The 14,406-nt window shown below is 34.3% G+C and overlaps 2 protein-coding genes and 1 long non-coding RNA gene across 3 annotated transcripts; 1 reads left to right on the top strand and 2 right to left on the bottom strand.

Annotated features, from left to right (window-relative positions):
• Positions 1-929: 929 nt before the first annotated feature.
• LOC146913374 ((-)-isopiperitenol/(-)-carveol dehydrogenase, mitochondrial-like) lies at positions 930-2,616 on the bottom strand. The gene is made up of 2 exons (XM_085716541.1): positions 2,322-2,616; positions 930-1,665 (listed from the first exon to the last, which is right to left on the bottom strand). Exons 1-2 carry the CDS (start codon positions 2,592-2,594, stop codon positions 1,129-1,131), a joined length of 810 nt encoding a protein of 269 aa, XP_085572667.1. The 5' UTR covers positions 2,595-2,616; the 3' UTR covers positions 930-1,128.
• Positions 2,617-9,117: 6,501 nt separating this feature from the next.
• On the top strand, positions 9,118-10,096 carry LOC146913375 (uncharacterized). Its single transcript, XR_015013445.1, has 2 exons — positions 9,118-9,411; positions 9,517-10,096. It is a non-coding gene; the product is annotated as an uncharacterized LOC146913375 (long non-coding RNA).
• Positions 10,097-13,116: 3,020 nt separating this feature from the next.
• LOC146913376 ((+)-cis,trans-nepetalactol synthase NEPS2-like) lies at positions 13,117-14,183 on the bottom strand. The gene is made up of 2 exons (XM_085716545.1): positions 13,821-14,183; positions 13,117-13,696 (listed from the first exon to the last, which is right to left on the bottom strand). The coding sequence occupies exons 1-2, from the start codon at positions 14,091-14,093 to the stop codon at positions 13,172-13,174; spliced, it is 798 nt and encodes a 265-aa protein (XP_085572671.1). The 5' UTR covers positions 14,094-14,183; the 3' UTR covers positions 13,117-13,171.
• Positions 14,184-14,406: the final 223 nt, after the last annotated feature.

The raw sequence follows: 14,406 nt of genomic DNA on the forward strand, positions 1-14,406 counted from the left end.
GGGGGGGTGGGGTTGAGGTTGGGTGGAAGAGATTGTGGAAATTGTCAAAATAAATCTCATGGAGATGATTTCTTGTTAAGAAAAAGGAGGGTCTTGTTTGTATTTTGAATGATATTTGAACCCTCTTATATGTCTTACTTCTTGGTGTATGGTGTTTGTTTATTTAAAGTAGGCCGAGTACTACTTGTACTTTTTCTGAGTTATGAGTTTAATACTATTTGTACTTCTCTTCTTAATAATAAATTTGATGTTAAAAAAAACTATATCTTTTAATTTTTCAGAATGCATAAATTAATTTTTCACCATTAGATCAACGAGTATCTTCTTGTTTCATTTAAGACTTTGTCTAACATGCATAAACAAAATGGTCTCACACCATACATAAGTGTCTTGTTTACCGCTAGATCAATAACTCACATCATATTAATTTAATCGTGAGATTTATTGATCGAATGGTGAAAACTAGTTTGTGTAAGATGTAATATTTATCTCGTTTGTGCATCACATAACATAATTGACATTTATTTAATTTAAATGATATTTATTTATCAAATAGTAGAAACAACCGTGTGCATAATGCAAGATTTATCTCACTTTTTTTTTTGGTACATTTATCTCACTTTTTTAATTAAAAAATAAACAATTAAACTCACATTGAGTGAATTTAAATGACATACATAAATCACATAAATAACTTTAAATTCAATTCAATTTTAGATAAATTATTGTATTTGAAATCAATTCATACTTATAATGAACCAAAGGCAACATGCACGACACATTTTAATTTTAATTCAGTCTTAAAACTATCTAGATGATGGTTGTTTCTTCTACTTAGTACTATCAAGTAATATAAACACCTTCATTGTAGAGTGAAAAATACAGGTGATTATAGAAAAAGTAGCTATGAAAGAACAATATCTTTTCACTTAGTCTCAAACTCCACTTAAAAAATTATATTAAATAAATGGGTCCAAAGCCCATGATATAGTTTAATTTTTATTTATTTATTACATTTATTTTATATACCTCACTCCATACACCTCTAACACTCCACCTAGAAGTGTGAGGAATTTTTTTATCCTTCAAATAAATTCAATATAAGTACAAACATTTTTATTTATTTATTTATAATAGTTCATATTTGCCATAAACATAGCTGCCATCCACACGAAGATCAAGGCCAGTGACAAAGTCAGATTCACTAGATACCAAGAACAACACAGCATCTGCCACATGTTTAGTGTTAAGAACCACTCCTTCCAACCTCTTGTTTTGTTCATAAATCAGCTCGACTGTCTTAGCACTCGCCCCTAACAATCTCATAGTCAATGGTGTTGCTAATCCATTTGGCGAGACACAATTCACCCTTATCCCGTATTTTGCAAGTTGCACACTCGCAGAGCGCATCAACCCTATTATTGCATGCTTCGATATTGTGTAATCTGTTAACCTCAAGACACCTTCGCTACCCAGGACGCTCGCTGTGCACACAATGCTACCCCTCACGTGCCCCTCCACCATTGCACGCGCTGCGTATTTCACGCACAATGTCGTTCCTCGAATGTTAACTGAAAACAAATGGTCGGCTTGAGAAATGTCGAGTTCCAAAATAGTCTGATCAGATGGACTTGCAATCCCAGCATTGCTAAACATAATATCTACCTGTTGTGGAAAAGAAAGAAAAAGTTGTTTTTTAGGGAAAGAAAGAAAAAGTTATTGATTTTAATCATATATTTATCTTTACATTGTTTTACATTAGAAAAATCTTGATAATGTAAACTATAAATAAAGTCTTATATAGTAAATGGGGTTAGATGTGTTTTTACACCCTATAAAAAAAAATTAATTTAATTTTTTATTTTCTCTATATTTTTTTCTTCAACTTTTAGTTCATACAAAATTATGCTATCAGTAACTTTAATCAGTCTCTGCTGGTAAGTCTATTTAAATTTTTTAGTGCTTATTTGTATCTGTGTTTAGCACATTATAATGTAGAAATTATGGTTACTTTTATCTTAAACTTTTGAAGTTGAAATAATTTATATTTGATTCATCTCATGTTAAAAAATGTAAATTTTTGTGAATGAACTTGTTATAATGGGCTAAATATACATAGTTGGTAAAAAATCATTGAAGAATTTGAAGTTTTTTGGGAAATGAAAAATTTAAACATGTTAAAACAACATTAACATAACAACGCAAGACATTTGTATAAACACAAACATAAGTGCTATTTTTTTCACAGAGACTAAAGACAAAATTTCATAATACACGTAGGAACAAAACATATATTTAACCCTAGTTAATTTTTATTTTACCTGTCCATAAGCATTGACCGTTGATTGAATGAGATTTTTTACTTGATCTTCATTTGCTATGTCACAATGGATGAAGGTGCTCCTGTTGCCGCCAATGGATGCAGCCACTCGATTGCCCAACTCGTCTTGAATGTCAGCAATCACCACCATGCGTGCACCTTGATCGGCAAAGAGATGCGCCGTCTCTTTGCCAATGCCACTGGCACCTCCGGTGACGATGGCTACTTTGCCGGCTAACCTAAGACCGTTGTTAGTAGATGAAGCTTCTGCCATTTTCGTAATGTATAAAAAATGGAACCATAGCTAGCCTTTTATAATCATGGGATGCATTAAATTTTCTACGAGACGTGATGGTTTAGAATAAGGCCACTTTAACATTTTTGATAGGGTGTACGTTTTGTTCCTTTTAATAGGAGATAGGGTTCATGAATCAACCATTCGTTTGCATCACGGAAGATTAATTAGATGATAAATTATGTTCATTATAGATTACAAGTACATAAATATAAACATTTCATTGTAACTTTAAGTTGTAGGTTGAAATAAATTTACCACAACAAAAAAAATTGTAGATTCAAAATTAGTTTTTCAAAATAAAATCGTAAATTTTGTCAATAAATAAAAGAGTAATGAATAGTTGGCGTGACGACTAAAATGTTGTCCGACACTGTATAACTATAAGGATTACGTATTATTTGATTTTATTGATTGATTCTCTCTGACACACATATTATTGGTTATAAATAATGTATCTTTTTTAGATGGATAAAGTGACGGTAATTATTGAAGTCTCACACATGTAAATGGAGAAATTGGGGTTCAAATCATGGTCACAATATTGATTTTAACAAATTCAGCAATTTTAACAGGTTGAGTCAGAATTTGTAGGCTAAATGGTATTTTTTATACGATGTTAAATATATTGTTGATTTTCATATGTTAAAATAACATTGAGTCATGTTCCTCCGTCTAAGTAAGACGGCTTAGTTTTCTCGTTCTAGGTTCTCTCTTCCATTATCTTCATTGAGGGATGACTTTGGTTCAATTTTTTTATCTGAAATCACTCATCTTTTTATCTCTACTTTAATCTAAATAAGTGATTTTCTCGTAGATTTAGGTTTTTACTCTTCGTGATTTCGTCGTCTGAGTGCGGCTCTGCATTGTTCGTCGTCTTGTACGACGTTTAATTTCTCGTCTTGTTGCAGTGTTCATTTATTTTCTATTGAAAGATCAGCTATTCAATCAATGATTTGGACGTCAACATTGCAGATTCGGAGACATGAGTATTCTAATCACTTAATTTTATCATATTATTTGTGGACATTTTTTCGTTGTACGTTATTAACTTGAATGTTGTGATTTTGTTCGCAGATTGATCATTTATGTTCTTATCGATGTTGAATGATGTACTCTATCAACTTGATTGAATGAATATCATATTGTTTTTTTTTTTTTTTTTAAAATAACATTGTTCAAAATAAAAATCGTAAAACACACACATATGCCTATATTACCACATTTTATAGAACCAAATCAATAATATTACCACATTTTATTTATTTAGTATCAAATCAAATACCTATTAATCCATCTTATTGTGACATAATGATCTTAAATATTAGCCCACAACACTAAGTTACAGGGACGTACGTTTGGTATACGTTAGTTTTCAATTTGAATGCAATTAAAATTTGAGCCAACTTTTTAATTATAAAGAGGCACGTATACATTTTGGCTATACGAGTTTTTTACGGTAGGAGAAAATTATATACTTTATCTCAATCTTACTCTTACATTATATGAGTCATGATGATAGTGGTAGTGTGTTGCTTACAAGACCATGGCTGAAAGTGTTGCATAGGGTAGAAATTTATGATGTAACAACAACCGAAAATGCTGTCGTGCATCATGTTAATAAGGTGATTGAAAATATCCAGTGGCAGCCACCTAGCTTAGGCTGGATTTGGCTAAATACGGATAGAGCATCTAAGGAAGATGATACTTCAAGATGTTGAGGATTGCGAAGTGGAGATAAGGGTAGAGCTTCATGTTGATTCTCAAGTGGTGGTTAACACAATTACTTTTGCAAAATGTGCGTCATCTACCTGGTGGAGTTCAAAATATTAGAAGATTTTTGAAGTTGGATTGGGAGGTTAAAATCTGTCAGTTATATCGAGTAATGTTTGTGTATATCCTTTCGCGATTTTGCAGTGTGATAATGGTTTTACTATGATTTTAATTGAGTAATGTCTTGTTCAAGTTAATTTTATTTATTTAGCTAATGTTGTTGAGGTTAATTTTATTTATCGTTAGTTTCTCTCTTTCCAAGCATTGACCCTCTTATATCTAAAGAAGAAAAAAAAAACTCAAACAAATGTGAGAAATTACGTGGTGAATTTTTGTCAGAATTTATATTTTTTTTAAGAAGCTAAAGCATGAGCTACCGTATTTGCTTGTCGTTTGTTGAACTCCACCCGAGAGTTTGTGAACCGTAAATGAAAAAGCATTGGTTGTTTTAGAATCCACCAAAAATTCGACAATGTCCATCTGCATTTCACGTAACCACTCTATAGCATTAAACAAACCTAAAGCTTCACCAACGGGAACAAAACATAAAGGAGAGACGCACATGGTTTTGGCTAGAACAAAAACTCTATCATGGTCACGCACACATATATCAATGCATGTATGATTCATAAACCGCGAAAAAGGAAGCATCAATATTTTAGACGACCAGGGGCCAACATTGCCAATGTACATCATGACCTGTAGTTGTCACTCGCATCATGAATGATATTAGCATCCTACGAGTCTTCAATGTGGTGACACGCTCTGTCAACTACGTTGGCACAAAGTTCATTCTCGTTCTTCCATAGTTTAAGGTTATTGTGCTTCCATAAACTCCAACAAATGGCTGCCAAACATTGAACATGTTCCTGAGACAGATTTTGTAACAAATAAAAAATAGCATCTATGGCTGAGTTAGTGACAAGAAAAACATAGTTTACCTCACTATAAATAACTGCCATTTGCGACACTCACATTGCAAAAGGGCACTCAAAAATAATATTAGCAAGATCTTCATAATTAGAATTACAACTAACACGGTTCGTTTGACACTAAACTCCTTTGTCATGAATACAAACACGTGTTGGAAAAAGCTTCTTCACATTCGCAAAATAAGGTTCTTCACCTTGGGAGGAACTTTTAACCGCCACAAGTCTGACGAGAACCCCAGACGCTTCAAATTGGTCGTATAAACCAAATCCATAACACATAACATGTACGCACTTCATACATAATAAAACCATTATTCCATGCTTTCCAAACCAACATTTTTTGCCGATATGATTTTAACAAGAGGAAGGTGTGGTGGGGTGGGGTGGGGGTGGGTGAATAGCTTTTTTTGATTAAAAGTTTACGAAAGCATGGTTTTGAAAGTAAAAAAAAAGTATGACTATTTGATGTCGTCCAAATAAGTACTAATGATAAGAGTTATACAATGTAACCCAATTGGATTGGCCTGGTGGTATTGGCTTGAGATCTGGAGTGTGCTCCTCCTCAAGGTCTCAGGTTCGATTCTATCGGTGTCAATTTAGGTGGACTAATTTATCTTCTTAAAAAAAGTTTTACAATGTGGAACAGTCTACCCAAGAGTGACATTGCTGGATCTTTAATATTCTAGAAACTTACACTCTCTGACTGTAAATCTGGAAAAAAAAATGTAAGATGAAGGGGTAAGTCATAAGTAAGATGAAGGGGTAAGTCATAAAAGTCATAAAGACTTAGTGAGAAGATAACAACCACTACCAACTAGAAGGAAACACACATTAGGTGGACTAATTTATCTTCTTAAAAAAAAAGTTTTACAATGTGGAACAGTCTACCCAAGAGTGACATTGCTGGATCTTTAATATTCTAGAAACTTACACTCTCTGACTGTAAATCTGGAAAAAAAAAATGTAAGATGAAGGGGTAAGTCATAAAGACTTAGTGAGAAGATAACAACCACTACCAACTAGAAGGAAACACACACAGACACAGAAAAATATTTTTCTCAAATCTAATTCCAGTTTACAAAGCTAGTAACCGTAAAATTCAATTGTTCCGCAATGTCTTTTTTTTTTCTTTCCAGAATCTGATTCCTTCCCTCCCCATTCATGTGCATCATCACCAATTCACCATCACTAATTAGTGCTCTAGTCCCTCTGTCAAAATCACTTCCTCACAAACAAAACCCTATTTTGATTTCTTGTTTATTTCTTGATTTCCCATATGTTCATATCCTTGACTTCCTTCTATGTTAATATAGATGATGTGGGATTCAAGACATTTAAGAACTGTTATTGACTTTGGCTCCCAAATGCGTGCAATGACAGTTGAAGATCGGCCATACCTATGTGGAACAACATCCTTGGGGATGGGCGGATTCGGTAAAACAGTGAGCATTATCTGGAATGTCAAGACGGCGATGCTGGTGACCAACAAGCTAGCATACAAAGTCTATATAAAGCACATTGATGTATGTGTAACAATATCAATAATCATAATGCTGGTAAAACATCGAGCAGGTACATTTCTACACATTTTGTTCTTCTGTTTTCACTTGGTAAATGTCAGTTTTCACTTATTACATTAAACATATATGCTACACCGGGTCGTGATGATTGAGCATGAGCATGAGCACCTGCTTTATGCGCTTGAGAACCACTTCTTGACTTCTGTTTCAACGACGCTATGATGTCATCAAAAGTAGGTCTCAACTTCGGATCTCTATAATGCAAAATGTAGCATATCGAAGCTAGCTATCAAGGTTGTTAAAATCGGGATTTTGCTTCTGGTTGAAAGGGAATAGCAAAATCGCAAATCGTAAAATTGCAATCAAAATCGAAGGATTTTACTCAAGGACTTTTTGTAAAATCGATATAGGATAGTAAAATCACAAATCATAAAATCGTAATCAAAATCAAGGATTATACCCAAACAAAAATAATACTAATATATGTTATAAATTGCATGTAATCATAAATGACTCAATGTTTAAAGTCCACAAAATACATATAAAAATAGCTCAGAGCCTGGATGCCAAGTAATCAAACTACATGAACCGTGATGACGAAGTGTGGTGTGAAGTGAAAGAATGAAAAAACTTGGCCTTTTTGTTATTTATAGAAGCGGGTCATGGGTACAAATCGGACCATTTGACGAACCGGGTAAAAAATTGACATGTATAAAAAAATAGACAAAATCCGTCAAAATCCTTTAAAATCCTCCGATTTTGAACGGATTTCATGCTTCTATGCGATTTTGCCATGTTTTGGGATTTTGCTATGGATTTGAGTCGTTGAAGCTAGGTAAATTCGCAAAATCCTGGATTTTGGATTTTGGGACTTAAGTCGCGATTTTTGTAGCTACCAAAGTTTGCTTCTCTTTAGTGTATGTAATATTAAAAGCATAGAATAGTGGCTCATAGTCCTTTAACTATAACAAGACAGATTCATATTTGTGATCTATATTGTATTATAAGAGATGTGAACTTTTCATTTGAAAGCTTATAAATTAAAATTGCATGACTCCGTAGTGACATTCTTTTTTAACACTACATATGAACTTCCACTGATTTATTGGCTTCTGATTTTGAGTATTGTTTGTTATGGTTTTTTAATCAGTAAAAATGATGCAAGAGTCTTTAAATCATGTTCCTTAGATGCAAAACAGAACTCTAGTTAACGTCTATAACAAATATTGTTGTCAAAATCCCGACTTAAATCCTAAAATCCAGGATTTTGCGACTTTCTTCACCTTCAACGTCTCAAATCCATAGTAGAATCCTAAAATAAGCAAAATTCATGGATTTTGATTGCGATTTCACGATTTCTTATAAACTAAGTCATTTATGATTATATACCATTTATAACATATATTTAGTATTATATTTTTTTTAGTAAAATCCATCGATTTTGATTGCGATTTTACAATTTCCTATGTCAATTCTACAAAAGTCCTAGAGTAAAATCCTTCGATTTTGATTTCGATTTTACGAGTCCCGATTCTGCTATTCCCTTTCGACCTGAAGTAAAGTCGCGATTTTGACAACCTAACAAACATGAATATGTTGAATTTGAATTTCAGACCCTTAGATGATGTATTAGTATGTTTGGTTTTAATGTTTTAATAGAACTTATGTTTAAATTGTAGATCCAACAGTATAACATAAGTAAGAGTAGATATATTATATATATACTCCTTACTCTTTATTAGTTTATAGGCTTAATAGCAGTTTTCGCCCCCTAACTTTCACGAAGTTGCGATTTTGGCCCCTAAAAAAAATACAAAACCGCCCTCTAAATTTTGCAACTGTAGCAGTTTTGGCCCCCCAAGGCCAAAAATAAAAATAAAAAACATAACACGTGGCACCTCACTTAGGGTGCCACGACAACGTAAACCAAGTCAAAATTGGCTTTGGGGGCCAAAACTGCCTCAGGTGCAAAACTTAGGGGGCACTTTTGTTGTTTTTTTCCTTAGCGGGCCAAAATCACAACTTTGGGAAAAGTTAGGGGGTTAAAACTGCTATTAAACCTATTTTATATGGTAAGTGTTCTCTCAAAGTTTTCACACTTCACTCAAAGATAATTAGTGTTACATTTCCACATCTCCTTCAAAGAAAAATTCTTGTATTTATGCTGTCTTAATGGAAAAAGACTGGCACTAGACATGTATGAAAGCAACCCGCCAGGACCACACATGCAAAGAAAGATTCCTTTTAAAAAAAAAAAGAATTAGATGCCATGGAATCAAATAAAATTGTGGTAGAATATTAAAGTATAGTTTATCTACACTCTAATGCATCTAGCATTAGTCCTTTGGTGAGCTGTAACCAATTTCTTCATTCTCTTATATTTATACATTTCCCATGTGAACACAAGATTGCATAACGTGCTCCAAGTAGCTAGCCACAACTCTGATTCAAGACATTTAGGGACTTTTGTTTATTTGGGTCTCATATGCATGCAATGACAGTCGAAGATCAGCCACAACTATGTGGATGAACAGCCTTAGGGATGGGTGGATTCGGTAAAACATCGAGGAGGTACATTTCTACACTTTTTTTTTTTAGCTTTTTTGGAGTCTCCGGAAACCATCTTTAATTTGTCTGTAATTTTCTTTTAGTTTATGTTGTTATCTTTGTTTGTAGGAACACACAAAGCACCATTTTCTTTTCATTCATATGTGCTTTCGTGATGTTTCATGGACTGTCGCAACCGGAGGAAAACTCTCTCCTCATGAGGTGTTTTCTACTGCATTTACTCTTTTGCTTAGATTTTGCCGGTTTGATCGTTTACCCATTGAACAAGTAAGGGCCAATGCAGCAACTCCGCCACTTGGATCGCTATTTAGTCCTAAAAACCTTTTATTGGTTCAAAATTGTACACTCGCAAAATATGTTCAAATTATCACAGTCAAAGCTTTTGGTTCAAAACAAACACAATCACTCACCAAAATCCATGTCAAACAAACTTTGGTTTGGTTCGGTCTCCTCACAAAATCACCATGTTTTGGAGCTGGTGACAACGACTCTAGATGCCAGTAACGGCGCCCAAGATGGAATTTAGAAGAGAAAGAATGGAGCGAAGTATTTTAGAGTTGTAAAAGTTAGTTACATTAGTTAGGAGTTTAGTTGGTCTAATTGGCTATATAAGCCTTAATGTACTCATTTAATTGATGTAACAATTCTTTCATACTCAATATTATTTTCCATTTCGCTGTTCTATGTACTCAATGATTTTTCAATTCTCTCATAATTATTCCGTTATTTTCATAAGAAAATTTTCATTGATTCCTTTCTTGAGGTTTCAGCATACCTTTGTTTTGATTTATGAAAAAAAGTTCATCTTGATTCTAACTCAACCACTCAGAATTTATATTTTGTTTTTTAAGAAGCTAAACTAACTCATCGAAATTGACACCGAGGAGAATCGAACTTGAAACCTTGAAAGTCAACACCACCAAATCAACTAGTGGGTTCATAATTTATATTTTGGGTTTTTTTGTCAATATTTTGTGTTGTTTTTATTAAGAAAAAAATACAACCATGTATTATTTGACGTTGTTTATTAATCGTGCCAATGTTTTTGGATTTCATTACAAGTTTTTTTTTTGTGGTGCTCTTTTTTTTTTTTTTTTGAAAAGGCTAAGTAAATTATTATAAACACAAAATAAGCCCCTCTAATACAAGTTGCAGTAAAGGAGACTTAAAAGTCGAGGAATTGCATAAAAAATATTCCAAAGTATAAGTAGCTAGAAGAAACTTAAGACACCGTTTATAAACAAGTCAAAGGTGTCGACCTCCAAATAGGGTAATCAAAATCAAACAAAATGAAGTTTGATTTTAACCACCGGAAATCTTGGATTTTTACCTTTTCTAATAAAGCTAAAAGAGAAGATGTTTTGTTGCAAAAAATCATCTCATTGTGATCCTTCTAAATAATGAAGAGTACCGAAATTCAAACAATATTAAAAGTTGAACGGGATTTTTTAGAGAATCCCCCTAAGCCACCAAACTGAATAAAATGAGCCTCTAATTCATCCGCCGACACAAAAAGTGATACCTAGCCATCCAAAAGTTAAATACCAAAGTTGACCATAGAAATTACATAGAAAAAATAAGTGATCCCGATCTTCCACATTATCACACCCGACTGAACATAAAAGATCTGTATTTGCCATTAGGGGTGGGAAAATACGTGTCAACCCGAAATTACCCGACCAACCCGATGCAAATTTGCACATTCGGTTCGGGTTAAAACGGGTAACAAGTTGTTTGGGTAAACTTTACGAGTTAATATGAGTATATTCGATTCGGTTCGGCTTGTTGTTTTAGGCCCGTTGGAACCCTAACTAACCCGACCGACCCTATTAATATGCTTTTTTTAATACAACCCAATATATCAATAAAAAAAGCCTCTAAAAATCCAGCCCAAACTCCAAAGAGTTTCTTTTTTTTTTTTGAAACAAAAACAATACACATTAATAACCACAGATACAAGTCTGTCCATATGCTTTGCTTTTCCCGAGAAGTAGAACTCATATGCATCTACTAATAACACTAATAACAAATTGAATCATAACCCATTCATACTTTTCTCAATCAGCTGCTCAACTCCGATTTCATAGCTCAATCTCTTCTCATATAATCTCTTTTCTCGAACCATTCTTTTGTTTTCTCCTTGGCTCACGAATAAACTTGCAGAAGCTCCCTTCTTTTTTTTTCCAGATCTGAGAGTTTTGTGATAAAATGATTTAGATATAGCTTCTCTGCAAATTCCTATTTTTAATTTGTGATAAAATTGGTTAGATCTAGCATTTAAAGGAATCTGTGAAGCTCCCTTCTCCATTCACGTTTTTTTCCGTGAATCTCTGATGGTTTTGAAAGGAATTGAATTTGGACTTTAGATTTTTTTATGGTGTTCTAACCCATTGATCTGAATCGAACCAACTCAAATCCGAAATACCCGATTTGAAACTCAGGTGTAATAGGGTTGTTGTTCTCAACCCGTGGGTTGACTCAGTTTGGAGGTTTAGGCCCGAACCGAACAGATGCATATCCCTATTTGCCATGATGTGACGACTATGCGCATGTTGTCTTTAGTTGCAAGTCGATTCAGAATCAACCTCCACACAAAAATATTGACTTTCAGCGGGACCACTTTAAGCCACAAAACATGATTTTAACTACCAATTATCAACAACTTCAACCGCCGTCAAATAATTGTAAGCACTTTTGACCGTGTATTGTTGGGAGGAATGAAGCTTCCAAACCCACCGGTCCACCATCTCATCCTGCAAAATTACGTTAGATAAATAATCCACACACTCCCTCACCAATCCCTCCTCCCACGCAAACAACCTCCTTCTCCAATTCCATGCATCACCATCTACCCCCCCACCCCCAACCTAAACCATACATCTCTGCCACAGTGACTAATTTATTTTCAGCTAAATCAAAAAGTCTGCTAAATCGAAGATCTAGAGAGGTTCCATCAAACCACAGATCCATCCAAAACAATGTAGTCCTCTTGTCTCACACCACTCTTAGGATATTATCTAACAGCCACCGCTCATCAACCATACCTATCCCTGTTCTAATATGATTCAAATTCTGCCACCAAGTTGATCCGTTACTTCCTCCAAAACATAACCTCCCACCTTTTTCTCCTTACCTCGCGTTCAACACTTTATACCACAAATTCTCCCTTACAATACTCTATAATTTCACAAAAATAAGCGTCAATGTTGAGTGGCACGATCAACGATGAGTGGTGTATCGACATCACTCGCAATCTCACACAAAACTTTTATTTTTGGTGAATAAATAAATTTATAACTATTATTAGTTATCCCTAAAAAAATTATTTGTCATCAAACTTTTTAAAAAAAAAATATAAAAAAATAAATTTATTATTGTTCTATATCATTCACATGTTTACTGCATCTTTCTTATTTTATTAATGTAAATGAAAAAATAATTGATATGATGAGGGTAAAATTTACAAAAACTCGTTTAAATAAGAGGATTGCTATATGGTGCGAGAAATAATAGCACAACGAGCACACTAATCATGGGGTAGTGGTATTATATTTTCAAAATACACAAAATAGATTGTAATCCAATGAAACATCCAAGATACCTATTTATTTGTTGTTTTTCTTGGTAGTGTTGTGGCCCTATCAAGCTTTTTCCTTTTAAACATTGAAATTAAAAAACGACAAATAAATAAAATTTTAGACATAAAAATGAACAGATGAAATAAAATTGCATAATTCCTTCGTTTTTTTTGTTGCATAAAACACTATTTTCCATAAACAAATCCACCGTCGACACTAAGATCAAGGCCAGTGACAAACTCAGCATCATTCGAAGCTAAAAATAACACAGCATCTGCCACATGCTTAGGTGTGAGCACCACTCCTTCAAGTCTTGCATATCCTTTATAAGTCTCTTGTGCCTTCTCCTCACTCACCCCTAAAAATTTACAAGTCAAAGGTGTCGCGAGTCCATTCGGCGAGACACAGTTCACTCTTATTCCGTGTGCGGCCAGTTGCACGCTGGCTGCACGCATTAGCCCCAATACTGCGTGCTTTGACATCGTGTAATCCGTTGACCTCAAGAATCCATGACTACCGTGAACACTCCCCGTGCACACAATACTCCCCCTAACGCGCCCCTCCACCATTGCACGGGCTGCATGTTTCACACACAATGCCATTCCTCGAACATTGATTGTGAATAAACGGTCTAGGTTGGACATGTCGAGTTCCAACACAGTTTGATCGGTTGGACTAAAGATTCCGGCATTGGTGAACATTATATCTACCTGGTGTGAGAATAACATAATCTCATTTCTCTTAATAGTATTTATTTTTTCATAATGATGCAAAAATGTTTGAAAATAGAAAAAGTTAGACACCCTTGAAAGCTAAGATAGGAAATGTTTGCACCTGTCCATAAGTATTAACCGTTGATTGAACGAGATTTTTGACTTGATCTTCGTCTGCCACATCACAGTGGATGTAGGTGCACCTTTGGTTGCCGATGGACGCAGCTACTTGAATGCCAAGTTCATCTTGGATGTCAGCAATCACAACATGGCCGACGCCTTCGTTAGCAAAGACACGCGCCGTGGCTTCACCGATGCCACTAGCACCACCCGTGATGATGGCTATTTTGCCTGATAATCTTAGACTAGAGTTTCTGGTCATAGCTTCTGCCATGTTTGGATCCAAATATAGTTTAGTGCACAACTTTTTATTGTGGGATATCTTATCTTATCTATTATAAAAATGAAATAAAGTACCAAGTTACAAGCAAAATTTGTCTTCTTATATTTGATTTGTTATATCAATATTTTTGGTGGGTTGTTGAAGATATTGGATAGTGGTCCCATATTGTTTGTTTACTAACTTTGATTGAAAACTTAGGAGACTTTTGTTTGGACCTAGTGTGGCTTTGATTCTTTCCATATATGACATGTCATGTTGTCGATGTCATGTTGTCGAAGGAGAAACTTCCTAGTACCTGCGTGCA

Source organism: Medicago sativa, chromosome 6 (genome assembly GCF_051527215.1).
Source record: "Medicago sativa cultivar Bolivia chromosome 6, Bolivia_mono, whole genome shotgun sequence".
In the NCBI taxonomy this organism is placed as follows: Eukaryota; Viridiplantae; Streptophyta; class Magnoliopsida; order Fabales; family Fabaceae; genus Medicago; species Medicago sativa.

What these genes read in the sequence shown, in the direction of transcription:
- LOC146913374 (XM_085716541.1), bottom strand. Translation starts at nt 2,594, where the DNA reads ATGGCAGAAGCTTCATCTACTAACAACGGTCTTAGGTTAGCCGGCAAA. An exon ending in CGGTCAATGCTTATGGACAG is followed by an intron (nt 1,666 to 2,321) that starts GTAAAATAAAAA and finishes TTTCCACAACAG; the next exon opens with GTAGATATTATGTTTAGCAA.
- LOC146913376 (XM_085716545.1), bottom strand. Translation starts at nt 14,093, where the DNA reads ATGGCAGAAGCTATGACCAGAAACTCTAGTCTAAGATTATCAGGCAAA. An exon ending in CGGTTAATACTTATGGACAG is followed by an intron (nt 13,697 to 13,820) that starts GTGCAAACATTT and finishes TTCTCACACCAG; the next exon opens with GTAGATATAATGTTCACCAA.